This window comes from Boleophthalmus pectinirostris, unplaced genomic scaffold (assembly GCF_026225935.1).
Source record: "Boleophthalmus pectinirostris isolate CB_2022bp ecotype Guang Dong unplaced genomic scaffold, ASM2622593v1 HiC_scaffold_13, whole genome shotgun sequence".
Classification (NCBI taxonomy): Eukaryota; Metazoa; Chordata; class Actinopteri; order Gobiiformes; family Gobiidae; genus Boleophthalmus; species Boleophthalmus pectinirostris.
The window spans coordinates 22,493,813-22,511,016 of record NW_026571036.1 but is presented as its reverse complement, the minus strand read 5'-3'; the positions used below and the strand labels follow the sequence as shown (position 1 = coordinate 22,511,016).

At 38.4% G+C, this 17,204-nt stretch overlaps 1 protein-coding gene across 3 annotated transcripts in view; it reads right to left on the bottom strand.

The window, feature by feature from the left end:
- Positions 1 to 16,997, bottom strand: part of hmbox1b (homeobox containing 1 b) — a 28,636-nt gene extending 11,639 nt beyond the window's left edge. For 2 of the 3 annotated variants that reach the window (XM_055149517.1, XM_055149518.1), the window contains exons 1-4: positions 16,679 to 16,997; positions 14,043 to 14,708; positions 4,127 to 4,212; positions 2,183 to 2,293 (exon numbers count right to left, since the gene is read on the bottom strand). In XM_055149517.1, the coding sequence (XP_055005492.1) occupies positions 2,183 to 2,293; positions 4,127 to 4,212; positions 14,043 to 14,695 (850 nt within the window). In that variant the 5' untranslated portion in view covers positions 14,696 to 14,708; positions 16,679 to 16,997. The remainder of the gene's footprint in view (positions 1 to 2,182; positions 2,294 to 4,126; positions 4,213 to 14,042; positions 14,709 to 16,678) is intronic. The other variant, XM_055149519.1, reaches the window with a different exon arrangement.
- Between the last annotated feature and the right edge of the window lie 207 nt (positions 16,998 to 17,204).

The following is a 17,204-nucleotide window of genomic DNA, read 5'->3' as shown; positions in this document are numbered from 1 at the left end:
ACCAGGCCATCATTCTGCACCATAGACTGTAAAAAGAAGTGGACCAAGGCAGTGTGACGTCACCCATAGTGTTCAGCTCCAGTCAAATGAAGCTTACGAGAATAGCAGTTATAGAGGCAAATTTGGAGCTGACTTCCATATTAGGAATAGGAATTTGTTAATGTACAAAATAGCAAAATAAAAACACATGGATCATGTAGAGCAGGTTAATATGAACATTTTAAGACCAAAAAGACGAGGCTCACTGCAGTAGTTACAGCGAGCGGGGTGACAATCTTTTCAATGTAAATTCAATCAGAACCAGAGTAGATGGAGCGGCCATGCTTACTTCCTGTTTGGAACACAGCGGAACATGTCGGAACACATTTATATGTACAGTCTGTGTCCTGCTCCTGTAGCCTTTTTGATAAAACACACATGTAACACATTCCCACAACCAAGGTGCATGAAGTGTCTTGCCCAAAGACAAAAAGTAACTGAGCAGCCAACTTTTGGGTTAGAAGGTAAACAAGTTACAACTGATATGTACATCTGTCTATTTAAATCCTTTCTCCCTCCATATTAATGAACCTGGATTTGCATGTTAGACTAATATCATACATCCCAAATAGCGGAGGGCTGATTAGCTGCTTAATAAGCCAGTCATTAGCGAGTGAGTGCTCCAGCAGAGGTGCAGTGCATCGGGGCAGGTACACAAACTCTTCTCACACTGTATATGCGTTCACTTGGATCCAACTTTTATCACTTCTAATTAACAGTCTGTCAGGAGGAAGCAGGTAGACGAGTGGGTGAGATCCTATTTTTAAGAGATCTAAACAACTATTTTTACTGCCAGGTTCAGCTGCGTTCTCTTAAAGCTTTCAAAGTATGGCTGTCGAAGCTAACACAATAATCATGTGTTAAAGGCAGCCCACTTAAAGTGAGCTGCGAAATGGGAGAAGAAGAACCTCCCAGACTTGGGAGTTATTTTGAAAAGATTATGTTACTACATTTATTTTCGTTCATGCCTTTTAGGCCTGTAGTAGACGGAAGAAATTCTTGGTCAACTAAAGATGTGACGAGTAAAAAGGTGACGTGGCAAAAGCTCTCAAAACTATTATGTATCTCTGTATATCTACCCAAACTGTACTCAGAAGACTACGTCCGCATAGGAGTTCATGCAAAAACAACTACTTATGCAGAACGGAAGTACCAAGAAACAATGTGTTTATAAAGATAGGTTAAACTTGTGAATCTACTTTATTTACATAGAAACTCACTCACTTCTCCTTTCAGCTGTGGTCCCATTTAAATTCTTATCATCTAAATAAAACAATCAGCTGACTAATACAAATTTTGATCACTGTGATATTACTGACTGATGAATCAATGACTAAAGGCCTACAAGCCCTAATACATTTTCAGTTTTTTATATCGTAACACAGAGTAAAGAAGTGTACGTTTGTACGCTTGTTGCTATGTGCTGCTCCTTCCCCATACAATATAATGAACATGCCTTCTGTCAAACTTGGAATTATGTCTGTTTTTCTTGTTGAATAACGTATATTGTGTAAACTAGTGGTTCTCAAACTTTTCACACTAAGTACAACCTATGTACTAGTATAGTATAGTACAGTATAGTATTTGGCTTTTCAAGTGCCACCAGATCTAAACCTGGACTACATCAGGCTGCAATTAGGGCTAGAATGAGACAAAAACAAACCTAAAATTAGACTAAACTAAAGATAAGGTAGTCTCTGAAGCTGTTTACTGATTAACCCAAATGAAGTCAAATACATTTAAAGATTTGTCTAATTAAAATTGCAGAGGGCCTTGCGTACCACAGTCTGAGAAACACTGCTGGATATGTATTATAAAAACTGTCTAACTGTTCTCAGTATAACTCTGCACAAACTAATGTTGGCGTGTGTAAAGATTGAATGTTTTACATGACAGCACAAATACTGGACTAATATCTTTAAAGTGCATAAACCAGCTTATAAATCAATATGTATCCCCTGATGTGATCATAATCCTCTTTCTTAGATGCAATTTTAAAATTAATAAAGATTGCATGGGTCCAGAGCTGAACTCCAAATGCCATGTAATAAATCCTACTTTATTCTAATACCTCTATTGTCTTATATAACAGGAAATAACCAATGATCAAGCAGTACAGTCTGGAGTCGGAGCGGTGTAATACCTGGTGTGGTCTTCTCCAGAATATACCAGCGATAGAAGGCCCTTTTCTTCTGCTCACTCAAGTCTGACCCATGCTGCAGAAGCCAATGAGAGATCCGGCTCTGGCTAATTCCTGCACAGGCAATGAATAGTTATGTTAAACAGTAATTAAATGGAGGTACTATAGTATTTCTTGTGTAGAAGTGGCATTAAAACAGAATATAATTTGAAAACACAAAGGGCCATATTACAATATTTTCTGATCCATGTTAAAATGTTGGATCCTCATCACAAACATACGTGAAGTTGTGTTTTGATTCATTCTTCTCTCAAACAGAAAACACTAGTGATGTCACGTGGTAATACAGAAAGTGCTCCACTGTGTTTTTTAAACTCGGCACACCTTCAGTATAATCTTTTGGATAATTTGAGCCCTTTGTTTAATAAAGATTGCTCATCTCTATTAAACAAAAGGTAAAAAGCTGCTATTAACTTGAAAACTAGCTCTTCATGACATCGTAAGGTGGAACAGAGCATTTTGAGCTTTGGACTAATTAATAAAGGATTACTCAAACATGTGTGAATGAAACAAAACACAATTTCACATATCTTTTTGAGGGGGTAACAACATGCTCACATGGCTCAAAGCTCACAAGAGTCAAGTTTGTGTAATATAGGACAATTGAAGGGAAAGAATTTTCAACAAATTTTTGACAGTTTCCTTTGCTTATAAGAAGTGGAGGGTACAAGTTGTTTTTAAGTCTTTTGTTGCCACGATGTCAATGAAGAACCAAACACTTATTCCTATTCTATAATTATGTTGATAATTGTTGAATCCTGCGACAATTAAGACTGTGTATCCAGGAAGCCACATTTAAACATAAAAAGTGAAACTGAGGCTGTACAATAGAGAAAATTACAAAACACTTTGATTCACGGCTCACCCTTTTGTGAGTCTTTGTGTCTCTAAAAGAAAAGATTGTGTAATTAATTAGGAATTGTTCGGCATCTCGGCTCAGGAGAAAAATTATCATCAAAAACATGGTTGTGTGAAGGAATGACAAGACTGATTTTACCATTATTTCTGATGTAAATGTCATAGTTGGACAAGCAAATATAAATAATGAAATGTAATGTTTATCTCTAGTTTATCATACATTAGTATATACATTTTTTTTTAGTTTTTTTTTTTTTAATGGTGTGTGTATCTAGGCATGTCATGATGAATACTATATAAAATTCAGTATATGATACATAAACAATATTTTTCATTTAGCTGGTCGAATAATTAAAGGTGCACTGTGTAACTTTTTTGGAGGAGGTTTGCAACCTGTTTCCATGGAGATGTAAATACTCTGGCTTAAATTATTCACAGTGTGGTTTTAAACTAATCTGTCTTGCATTTATTCAAGTATTAATTGCTCAAAAAATTTCTTTAAAAAAAATCCATTCTTACTGTCAGTGGGGTCGCCTCTCCACAAATCTAATTTGTGATTTGGCTTGCAAGTCTCCATGGAGATTTGTACGTTTATGACCATACTGTGGAATATCTAGGCACATCTCCATGGAGACAAGCAGGTGACGAACCCTCCAGCAGACAAGTTACACAGTAAACATTTAACATCTAAGACACATTTTAGATACTCCTAACTACTAAGTGTTTCAGTTTGCTATTTATTTAACGCTGGCCATGCTTCCTGCTTTAAAAATGTTACAAATAAACATTAAAAATACTGTTGTTTATGATTATATTTTTCTGTACAAATAAATCGTACTTCAAAATGAGTTATAGTGACAGGCCTACATGTTTGTTAACGATCAGAAAAGTCAGTAGTCAAAGAAATAACACAAGACTAAAATTAGGGTCAAGCTATACAAATAATTAGCTTTGTAATGTTATATTAATATAGTAATTATAATTGTTATATTTTTTGTAATCGGTTCCATTGATTGAGGTTGTACTCACCAGTGACTTGTGCCACCACGGCCTGAGAGATTCTCCTGTTCCCCAAAAACGCCTTGATCTCCTCTTTCACCAGACTGCTCTCCCTCCTGCACACACACACACCCAGGTTATGTAGAGAGGTAATTCTAGAGAAGAGCATTCAGTGTTTGAAATTGTTGGACTGTTTTTTTTTAAATAAGTCAATAAATCTAGTTTGCGTTTTGACACATTTTACAGCATATTTGGCATGGTGGCATAGTGGTTAGTTCTTCCGTTTTACAACGGCAAAAATCACAAAACAGCAGCAATGACTGTGTGAGTGAATGTTGCCGTGCTATATGTGGTCTTCTGGGCATATTCACTGTATTTATTTGTGCCTATTATTGTTGTTTAAACCCATTTAATATTGCATTTAGTGAAATCTGACCTGTTAAAAGCGCTCCTAGGGACTGGTGTTGTGAATTAGCCTCAGCTAATAGACCCTGTGATACCTGATCAGATTACTACATGCTAATCTATGTTTATTGTATCAGAGTCTTCACATTAAAAAATAGATAAATAAAGATCCGGGGTTTGATTACTGGATCATGTGGACTGGAGTTTGCATGTTCTACCTGTCTACATATAAAAAAGAAGTATTAATTATACTATTCAATACAGTGAAAATAAATAAGATTATTTTCTACACTCCATAAAATCATAACCGAAGGACATCTACCACTAACAAAATGGCCCCAAGACAATACTGTTTCAGATAAACCAAGGTCTTACTCAGAGCATGTTTGGGCTGCAGACACATGAGAATAAGAAAGGAATTTTATATACAAACATATCAATGAAAACATAAAAATCCCATTTGAGATAGTTAAGGCTACTGACTTTGAAGGGAGTAATATATTCTTACAAGTATGCCTCAAGAACTACACACATGATTTAATACTTAAAATGAACAATTTTCTTAGATCCATCATAACTTTTGTGATTTGTAGAACAGTCCAGACCAGAGCCAGAAATAGGGTCCAACTTGACCAGAGTCCAAAACCAGAAAATCAACACGGAAATCTTTTAACAAAGACAAAAATCAATGCTATACGCTTTCAGCTGTAGATATCAAACCATTCATTACATTTCTCCTTCTCAATCCACCTCACCGGGGCTCTGTTTTTCTGCATTTTAATAGAAACATTTCAGTGGCGTTTTTGCCGAGGCGTAATCAGAGCCACACAAAGGCGAGGTCTTTCAAATCAGTCGTAATCATGTGTTTGTTATTTTCCTCATTTCATGTAAAATGTAGCGCCTCTCTCCTCCTGTCTGGGCGGGTAAATAAAAAAAGCCCAGAACATGCAGAGACTTGCAGAATCGGAGGGTGGTGCGTGAACACATAGTCACATAGTGTACCCACCCTGCTTTCTGGCACCTCGCCCAATCCGCTCCCCTATACATCTATAATAACGCAAGGAGGACAAACACAAACACATATATTACAATCTTGTTCACAATTGCATGGAGATGGCAGACACAACAGCTGTCATACACCCAGACTGAAGATCTGTTTCTCAGTCCAGTACAATGCATTTCTACATAGAGTAAGTATATACAGCACAATCTCAGCAACCTCTTAAAAAACAAATCAAATCCAGTCAATAGAGAAAGAAGCAAATTAGCGACTAGGGTGCAAATTAGCATCTGGGGTGTTTTGGTGAAATCAGAGACATGATCGTAAAACAAAAAAAACTGTGAAGATGGAAGGAGTGGAGGTATAGAAATTAGTATACGTAAGAAATCAGAAAAGAAAGCTAACAAACTAAGAATAACATCGGTTGCACTTGTCTATAGATAAGAAAAAACTTGGACCACACATTTTGATGTTTTACAGAGAAGTGTTATACCTAAATTTTGACTTTATTCAAACTTTAATTAGATAGATACATATTTTATTGATCCCAAAGGAAATTCAATAATCAATCTGGTTTATTGGAAAAGTAAAAAATAGTCATAGTAATTAGGATTCATCAGTATGTTTTAATTTTTATTTTATTTTTTTTATAATTTTGGTTTGTACAAAGGCATTTTTACAATTTAAATAGAAGCATCTTTAAGGTGGACAGCCAGACTGGGCACAATTTTGCAAGCTTGCCAGTTTCCGTAACATTGCGGAGCACCAGAACTAGCATAGGTCTAAAATAACAAATGCGTCACAACTTTGACATCCAGCATCAATATCCTCCTCAGCGTCTCATGCGGCACAGCTAAAATTAGAGCCTCAAAAGTGCTGCTTGTATCGACACTGGTGAATCAATGTAGCACGAGCGCCTGTACAAGGACTGGCAGGAGGAGACAGGGAGAGGGGAGGGAGAGGGGGAGGGAGAGGGGGAGAGTGATGGGGAGAGAGGGGAGAGGGGGAAAGGGGGAGAGCGAGAGGGGGAGACAGAAGAGGGGGGGGTTAAAGGTGGAGAGAGAGGAGAGGGTGAAAAGAGGGAAGATGAGACAGGGGTTTGAAGGAGGAGAAAGATGAGAAGAGGAGGAGAGACAGAGGGAGAGAGAGAATGGGAGGAAGTAGGGAGGTCTGAAGGAGGGGAGAGGGAAGGGGAGAGGGAAGGGGAGAAGGAGAGAAAATCATAAAAACTAATCCAAACCTGCAATAAATAAATAGCAGAATGCAACATTTAACAGTAATTAGTTTGTATCTGTAATGAGTCATAGAAGGTCAGAATTTAACCTTCTACAGCTCAAATCTTATCATATTGCAAAGAAATCACCAAAAATGTCTTACTAGTACAACAAAAACATATCCACAATAAATACTGCCCCCTAAAAATTATAGTTCCATCTTTTATGTACTGAATGGTTGATATTGTCGATATAATAAGTATCATGAGGGAAAGAGGGAGTAAGGGAGGGAGGAGAGAGTAAGAGATATAGAGATAGATAAAAAGACACACAGACAGACAGAGAGACAGAGAGAAAGAAAGGAGAGAAGGCATAAAGGGGGGAGCTAAGGGGAGAGAAGGGGGGAGACAAGAGAAGGAAGGAGTCTTTAGTGTTGAGTGCGCTGGCTGTCATCACAGAAGGCAGAGCCCCCCACCGACCGACCACAAGGAAACATGCACTTTACGAAGAACAAGAAGTGTCAAGGGCTCCGTGGGATTGTGCGACGAGCTGGAGCGCCACGTCACGCCCCCTCAACTTCAGGGAGGCCGACAGGCGCAGGGGCGACAGGGGCGACAGGCGCAGGCGAGCAGGGCGGCTGAGTGCTACTTAACTTTGTGCTCCATCAAAATCCAGGACAAGTGCTATAAAGAGGAGGGCTGCACTGTACAAAAGGAAATATGCCATGAGTAAACTATTCTATTACCATAACAATATTCAATAATATGATGTCAGTATTTATAAGTAACTGGTAAATAATGTATGGCAAGGTGCATTCTTCATTGTATTCATGTTCTAACTGATGTTGTAAAATACTATAATTCATATATTTAGTATAAATGAAAAGTGCACACATTAAAACACACAGACTCAAATTGAGATGCTGTATTTCTCTTCGTTTAGACTTCTGTGTGATTTTTTTTTCCCCAAATAAAAAAATGTTAGTAGTCAAGGTTGTTAGTCCAAATGTTGGAACCAGTTATTGTTGTGTGTGTTCTGCAAACACAGATGAATGACTGAAGGTAATTTTTAAATGAAAGAGTGAAAACATATTTCTCCTGAGAAGATTTGTGCTGAAATTAAGAAAAACATTTAGAGGCTGAGATTATTATGGAGAATTTAGTCAATCAAACAAATGAGCATATTATACTATAAACTCTCACACTTTTGGTTACTGCATCAGGGTATCAGAGCAAAATCAGCCCAATCCATATGAATGATGATATTAATCTTAATAAGTGATATGGGTTACCTCCGAACAAAAGGTACAATAAGTAGCTTTGTGTCTCAGTAGAGATCTACTTTGCCTGGAATGTTCAACAGAAAGCCATTAAAACGTATCCATCTTCATGGAGAAAAGCAGGGGACGCCAAAATCAATGTGAATCTAAAAACTACAGCCAGCTAATGAAACTAAATGTTACTGATATTATCATTATAAATCCTTCAACATATTTAAATTGTTAGCAAAAAAACAAGTTTAGTGTGGCTATTCATAACTATTTGACATTTTGAATCAAAAGTGTTCTTTCATAGAGGTTTATAGCAGGCTCTCTTTTTTGAGTGCTACAAACTGTCATTTTGCCAGCTTGTCCTTGGCTAAAATCACATCACGGTCGCTAACACAAAGCTAGCTGCTTTTACTACGGATGTATTCAACAACAGAAATGCTGTCACTGATTAATGTCCACTACAAAGTCATGTGATACCATGCAGGAGAAAACTTTAATTTGAAAAAATATTGGATAACAGAATTTAAAGGAATTACATATTTTAGGTTAGTGACTTGAAAAGAAATCACAAGAACATATTTAAGCACTTCCTGTTGTTATACACATCCTAACATCCTGAAAATGTCAAAATGAGGATCGCAATTTTCCGCCAAGTCACATTTTCTCATAATTGTTGTATACACTCGGTTTATATCAGTGGTGTAGTGCAGCATAAAACAGAAAATCACTGAATATAATAATAAGATTGTCTAATTATGCTGAAAGACTGATATACCTGTTGGACAACACAGTGCTTAGTATTGCTTTGTTTAGGTCAAAACATTAGTAGTAAGGGCACTACACAAACTCTACACTGCTCTCTTATTGGTATACAGTGAAACAAGGATGTAGAGGTACAAGAGATTATTGCTGTATTTAGGAATGTCATGATAAAATGTTTTAAGTGTGATATATTGTTGAACCAAATAGACAATCCACGATAATATTGGAACCAAACTATAGAGCAGAACTATCCCCCCAAAAATACAGTCATTTATTTAACCCTCTAAAGCCCCTTGCAAACTTCCCCTTTGAATGAGAGGGGGATGGAGGGGTTTAGAACAATTTTCCAACAGTCATAAGACCATGGAATTTTAATTTTGTATTTGAAAAAACTCTTGTTTTAATTCCAATTTTTGTATTCATTAAAGGGAAAAAAAGCTTATCATATTACAGAAAAATAACCAAAATTTTCCCACTAATAAGAAAAAGTACTCATGATAAATACTGCAGCCAAAAAATTATTGTTCCATCTATTATGTGTTGAACGATAAATCAGTATAGAAATAACTGTGACTGGCCTAAGTGTATTATTTTATTTTTATAATTTACACAAAACTATATTATACTTAACTATAGTTTATAATAAATTCCTCTAATTTGAGGAAAACAAACAGCCTATCAAAAAAAAAACATAGCTCAATCAGTTCCAATTGTCCCCTTCCCCTGTTCCTGTCACTGTACTGCTCATATTAAGCCAGAAATATCACTGTTAAAATAGTGTATACATATGTTTGACCCTTCACAGTGACCCCATAAAGGCAGTATATCATTTCTGATAGAACATTTACAATGTAATTAGTCGTACATTAAACATACAATAGAGCCTTTATGTTTGATATTCTGCTGCCAAGTCACAGGATGTACATCTCCGTATGGTACTCAATGTGAAACGCATTCATCACAACAGTCATGTGCTCCAAAATAATCAGTTTCTCTGCTATTTTTAGCTTTTTATAGTGAACTCTAATTTACGGCATTGCAAGATTGTAATGGAATAAAACCACTATTCACAAGTGCACACGCACTGCTTTGGGATACATTTCTAACAGCCAGTTTTTTTGTATGATGCCATCTTGAAGTGCTTTACATATCATTGTAGTAACAATTAATATATCAACAGATACTTGTGCAAGGACTAAAAATTTTCCTTAAAACAGAAATAACCTATGACAAAATGTTTTATTCACCTGTTATTTATCCTAGTACAGTTATTCTCCTATGTCTTATTACACCCCCCTTTCAAAAAATGAGATCTGAAATTTGCCATCAAAAATATTTCCTGAAGTTGCTCTATGTAGAATTTCTGGTGGAGGGCCTGCTACCTACTTGTCCCCATGAAGTTGTTGCTTTGCCTGGAATGTTCCATGTTATGGCATTAACCGTATCAAGTGGTCAGTTTGTGTAGAGGCAAGCTCACTCACAGTAAGAATCCATATTTTACAAACAAACAGAAGAGGAGGAGAGGGAGAGAGACAGCGATAATGTCTTCAAGCAGGTCGCTCATCCTCTACCTAAAAAGTTACACAGCGCACCTTTAAAGTCTCAATTCTGTGTATATTCAAGTTCTAGTATTAGAGTTAGTTAGAGTTACTTACTTTTAAACATTTTAAATTTTAAGAAAACACAAGTATTGATGCTTAAGTATTTGGATGGGGTCATGCTGCACATTTGGTATTACACTGTAAAATCAAAACTATGCAGTGTTTGATGCTCTTAACATAATTTTATTGTTTTCTATGACTAAATAAAATATTGAATCTTGAATCTGGATCCGTTTTTGAGACAGGTAACACTAAAGACTCCAGTATACTGAGAAAACGTAATTGAGTTGAATGAGTAAACATGACTGTGAACTTTGAACTAACGCATTACAACCTCAGCTGCACACAATGATCCTATACAGTAACTATACAGTAACTATACAGTAACTATACAGTATACAGTGTCTAACGTTGTATATTCTATGCAGTCTGTGCGGAGTCATTAAGTCCACAACTACAAATCACAAGAGCCCTTGAGCTTACTTGGGCCGTATATATTGTGATTGGATCAGTTACTCAATATGCCAAGGTAACAGAATATATTTTACTTTCCACCAGAAAAGTTACACAATGCACCTTTAAGTACTTGCCAATTACTTACTTACTTACTATCTTCCTGTGCCTCCATTGGCTGCTGACATCTGATATAAACCGATACTAGTGCAGGGACTAAAAACACACTTTATTTTCCTTATAACAAAAATAAGGTATATGACAAAATGTTATTTATCCTAGTTCAATTATGGATGGAAGTACAGAACAACTTTGTATCAATAAAAACTAAAATATTATGAGACTATCTGGACCAACTACAACCACTAAGTCATCTTAGTACATCACATTATAAGCCCAACCAGGATAGCAGCATTGGTGCATGCCTAATAATTTAGTTTAAGTCACAATACTGGTTTGGTACTAACACCTCTAAGCATCCATTCAGTAAAATCTAGGCCTGTCATGATAACAGATTTTAAAGCACATATATTACATACACAAAGCAGGATAATCCCAATGAACCAATTTTTAAATATACAATATCATTAAACTGCATGAGCTGCAGCAAATAAATAGCAGAATGAACCAATAATTAGCCATAGATGTTATTTATTCAACCCTCTACAGCTCAGATCTTACCTTATTCTATATACATATAGATATAAATGACAAAAAATCCCCACTATTGCCAAGAAAATGTACACATGATAAATACTGAGCTGAAAAATATATTGTTAAACTTTCATATATTGAACAATAAGTCGACACAGTATACAGTAACAGGCCTAGAAAAACCTTGCCACACACACAAATAAATACTTAAATTATTGTATTTCTAAGAAGAATTCTTTTTGGAAATAGGACAGTACATGTGTCCTTGTATCAGTATTGGAATATATCAGGATTACTGTACACGATATGTAAATTGTGATACTTATGGTATACATCAAAGACTTGTGAGTAGTAGGGATGTAACACTATGCAAATCCCATGGCATGAAATTGTCACAATACTCATTTCTCAATACAATATTAATTGTGATATTTTAGAAATGCTAACAGAGTTGAAGAAATGCTCCTTTTTCCATTTTAAAAAGCCTTGTCAAGATTTTGGTCCTACATTATGATCATATTCCCAAGAATTAAGATAAAAGTTCACTTCATACTGTCTGCTTCATCATCATGGTCATGGTCAAGGTCTATTTAGTTCTCTGTTTTTTAGCAGTCGCTGCACCATAAAAATGAATTTACAGGTGCACTGCGCAACTTTTCTGGTGAACGGTCCGCTACCCTTCTCCATGGAGATGTTATTGCTCTGCCTAGAATGACATGAAATATATCCATCTAGCATTTATTCATTACAGGTGTTTCTATTACTAAAAACTACTTCTGTGAATGGGCGACTCTCCACAGGCCTGAACTGTAATGTAGCGTAGTGCTGTAACCTGCTTGCCTCTCTTGTGACAGACAAGATTCTAGACAAAGCAATAACATTTCCAAGGAGACAAACAGGTGATGGACCCTCCACTAAAAATGTTACGCAGTGCACCTTTAAGCAAAGAAGTTTATAATTCGATATGCATATTGTGCCAATCCGTTATTATTGTGAGACTTTATTCTGAGACCATCCCTAGCGAATAGAGCAGAATAAATGTAGTAGTATTAAATTTTGAGCAATGAGCAAAAATGGAGAGCATTTGGCAATAGCACTTTTATAATATGACAAAGACGTATCAAAAGCAGCTCAGCCATCTTGACACAGTTGAATTTAGAGTGCTCTCATTCCTCTGTGCTGCTGGCTCCACAATATCATCAGCAAACCACAAATTACCATTTACATTTCCTCGCGCCGTCGCTGACACCGGTTTGAAGGTGCTCCTATATGTTACTATGGAAACAAAGACCCTACTTCTTGGTTAGCTGCGGGCTACGGCAACTTTGAAACAATAATTTAATCTTTTGGAGTCTGCACACTTTTTGCTGCATTATGAAACAAAAATATATAAACAAGGAGCAGTTGCCGCATTAATTAAGTAAAACAGTGGCAGGATAATCTTCCCAAACAATTACATTTTTGTTTGAAATGCAGGCTGTAGAAGAAAGTGAGGCAAGCCAAAGTCATCAAAAGTCAATCTTGACAAACATAAAGCTTCATGGACTTGTTACCCAAGTTTGAGAACCAAGGAAATTACAGTTGCATGTAGAAGTATGTTAATAATTAAGGTAAGCATAGAAAAGAAATAGGATAAAACAGTAACTGAGTACTAACGATTTCAGTAATGGGCAAAACCAAGCTAACACAGCAAGAGAAAACATACAGATTTTAATTGGGACCTAAACAACATAGGACCACATACCATACAATCAGTTCCCCAAGAACTACGCAATATAGCAAAAAAAAAAAAATGCAATTAATGTCAAATTTAAAAAAAAATGTAAACACTACACAAACTGTATCACTGACTAAACATCAGTCTAGCACCTTCTGTTGCTATACAGCATCACGTTGGCTTCAACATTCGTCAATCTATGACTAAAAACAGAAGGTGTGTGGTAGTAAACTCCTCAGTAAAGCAGGTGCCAATAAAACATAGTGCATTATAATATTGTGCAGTGTATGACATTTGTATGTTGATGTGTTTTATGCACAAAGCAAAACAAAAATACCACAAAAAAATAGAGCTTGTCTAGCTCTGGGCCCTCACATCCCTTTACATTAAGGAACCATTGAGCGATTCAAACTACAAAAACACTGGAGATGAGACAGGTTACAAGGTAAGGATACATCAGCATTACTTTACTTGTAGCAGACAAACACACCACAAAACTTTGGGTTAGTCACTCTCTACCAACTGAACTACACTCATGAAACTCTTTTAGCTGAAGTGCAAAGAAACTGATTTTCTGCTTCAGAGGTCAAGAGCATTGGAAACAAGGCCTAAAACGACTTGAGACATCTTCACCAGAGAAAGGGCCACCTCAGACACACACACTGACACTGACAGACAACCTGTTACAACCTGAAGGGAAAGAAGGCAGTATTAAAGAGTAAACACAGAGCCCCACACACACTTCAAACTTTGAGAGGCAAGAACACTAACCACTATGCCATCCACTATCCATCCACTAACATCCAAGTATCACAAAACAGTATGTATGATAGTATTCCCAATAATGCCCTTAAACCTCCCAGTACTGACCTGACCAGCTCCTCCACCTTGTCATCGATGTCCAGGTCCTCTTCCGTGGGCTCAAACCCAAAGGCCCGCGCAGCAGCTGCACTGTTCACCGGGTAACGAGGCGGGGACAGTTTACCGTTGGGTGTGGCTGCTAGGCTGTCCCGCCCATTCTGTGCCAGCGCCACCAGTGACACAGGCGAAGGCAAGATGGCCGACGGAGGGGGCGGGCCCGGAGGAGGGGACGTGTCATAGCTGTTGCTGGGGGACGGAGAATGCGCCCCACTGTTGGCATACTGTGTCTGGGTAGACGTAGAGATTTTGGCGGAGGTCGAGAGGTCAGTGGCACTGGCTTCACTGGTGCTGTTGCCGTTACACGCAGAGGAGGCGGAAGAGGCAGTGTTGTTGTTGAACGCTGTGGCGCTGTTGGAGGCAGAGTTGTTGGTGCAATTGTTGGCCCCGCCCACTACACCATACAAGGAAGAGGAAGAAGAGGAGGAAGAGGTTCGGCGACCAAACTTGTCCCCATGCTCCCGGTCCAGCCGGTCCAGTGTGTCCAGCGCATGAAGGATCTCCTGCTTGGTCATCCCCGAGCGACGCAAGCGCTGCAGCAAATCTATCTGTTCAATAGTGAAGCGTGGCTCCTCGCTCAACTCAGTCATCCTGCTGCAGGGCATAAGACACAACTCACTGTCAGAGGGAAACAGGAAATACAGGAGGAAGTTAGGCAGAAGTGGAGGAAAGTCAAATCCAAGGAGAGGTAGAAAAAGTGCAATCAAGAGCAAAGAGCAGGGAGGAAGAGGAGGGAGAGATGAGACAGTTTACAGGCTGGAGGAGGCAGCGGAATGAGAGGATTAAGTGGGAAAAGAACATGCGGTAGAGTTGCAGATGGAACAGAGAAAAGCACTGGGGGCGAGTTAGGAATGAAAGAGGAAAAACTGCAGGAGGGGTAAAAGAAAGAGGCAGCAGATAAGAAAAGAAGACGTGCCAGAGACACAAGTGTGAAAGAAAAGGAGGGAGGGGCAGGGCATAAAATCTGCTATTTTTGGGAAGCAGCAGGCAACGCACGCAGAGTGCTGGAGTCACCTTGACAGCTGATGCTATCTTAACATTCTGACTGCCGTTCTTTAAGAGCTACAATATATCCCCAGCTCGGCACACCACCCACGCTCTATGTTTTTCATAAGCAATTTGCTGTGCTCAAAATCAATGCAACTGGAATCAGACTGCGGCAGATTTTCCATCTTCTGTGCCAGCCCGACCTATGGCGATATGATAAATGCTTTAAAAGGGGTCACTGGCATTTTTCTACATCTGTGTTAGTGCAAACCCCACAGAGGACAGAGGGAACATTAAGTGAATTCAGGCTGTGCAAGAACCACTCAGTCCTGACATGTATACTTTTGTTCAGCGCTAAAGCAATTTAGGAGCATTTTGACATTCTGCATCAAAACAGCTATAGCTGAAAGCTTTGATATTCACCGCTTAAGACTAAATTTTGTTCTCATTGTTCTCTTGTACTCATTTATACCAGATATATAATTTAAATTACAGTCTAAAATGCATATCTATTTATGCATGAGCTGGAACAGTGGATATTAATGTTAGCAATAAATATCTCAGTCAGAAAACTATTGAAAATAGTTATGTCCTCTCAAATTAATGCCTAACCTCTTGAATCAACTTTAACCTCCACTAAACATTGCCAGCTCCATGTCATTTTAGGGCCCCGCTCCAACTTTAAGTTATTTTACACTCTGTGTAGCTTAGTTACTCTGGTGATTGAACATTAGCTAGTCTACTAACAAGTTGCCATTGCAAATAAGTAAATCATTACAAGATTGTCCATCCATTCAAAGACAAAGCCTTGACTTGTCCTGATGTTACTAGTTAAATCACAGAGAGGTCACGTCGGTCAGAAGCATGCTCCTCAAATATGCAGAGACTTTACAGTTCTTCTGCTGAAAGAACAGAATGTGCTCCAGTGATCTGAGTGGACGGAAAAGTTTAATTGCTTTACTACTCAAGACACGTGTGTGCCACTAATGAGTAATAATTTGTAATACACAAGTTAAAACACACAAACATAAGTGCAGGTCTAGTTGTTCCTGATCTTCTTTATCTACGACCTCAGGTGAGACTAACTTCTAAGAATGACTCTAATTGTAATATTCTTATATTGTGTATGACTGTTTATTTGGTGGCACAAAGCACACTATCTTCATTGTTTTGCTCAGAGTTGTCTTGCAGTAAGAGCTCAGCCCGTGTGTGCTTTAAGCGCTGCGGGTACACCACAGATGATGCCAGCTTGCACGCCCTTTGCCCAAAAGCTAACGACGCTAGCGAATGTATGCATAATGCACGGCGCAGTAGCCTATACTTAAACATTTTATCACAGCGGTAATGTTAACAGAGAACTTATTCACGCCGTTGTTGTTTAAAGTGACATTTAGTAATCTGAGTTGACAGCAATCATGGGCATCTTCACACAGGGACAAACTTAGCATTCTCAGAGGTAGCGTACAGTTGACAGACTGATTAGCATAACAGGCTAGCCGTGCCAGCGCTGATACTAGCTGACGTTAGCCGTCGGGGCTAGCAAACGTTTGATATCAATAAGATCACTTTCAGTATTGCACAGAGTAAACTACATGACTTACCTCTCTTTCCAGTCACGGTACCATTTAAGTTGACAGTCTGAGCAACGATGCGCGGTGTGCCCACTGCAGCGGAACAATGGAGCGATATGGTAACAGTGCCCCGTCCGACCCCTTTCCAAGGATTTCTGATCAGAGGCGAATTATTTGCCTTTCTGCTTTGTCTGTCTGACAACAGCCATATTGACAACTTACACCTCTGTGGAGCTGCGAGGGAACTGTAGTTTTCCTCTCTCAAAGGCCTCTACCAAGCGGCCGGGCGGGGAGCTCCAAAAACTACAAGTCCCTGAGACGAAAGCGGAGGAGCACTTCTACAGTTGTCAAAAAGAGACGCAGTTTGTGCTGTGGCCACAGCTGGAGCAGCGGGGAGCGCTCCGGGCTCTGTCTGCGCGCTCCTGCACCGGACATGGGAGGGCTAAACTTTCAGGTCCCAGGTTATCTTAAAACATTGTAACACCAAATCAGTTTTGACAAGGGCAATGACTAACAGGCATTCATGCCAAATTTTTAAGTATCTAGGCCACCGAAC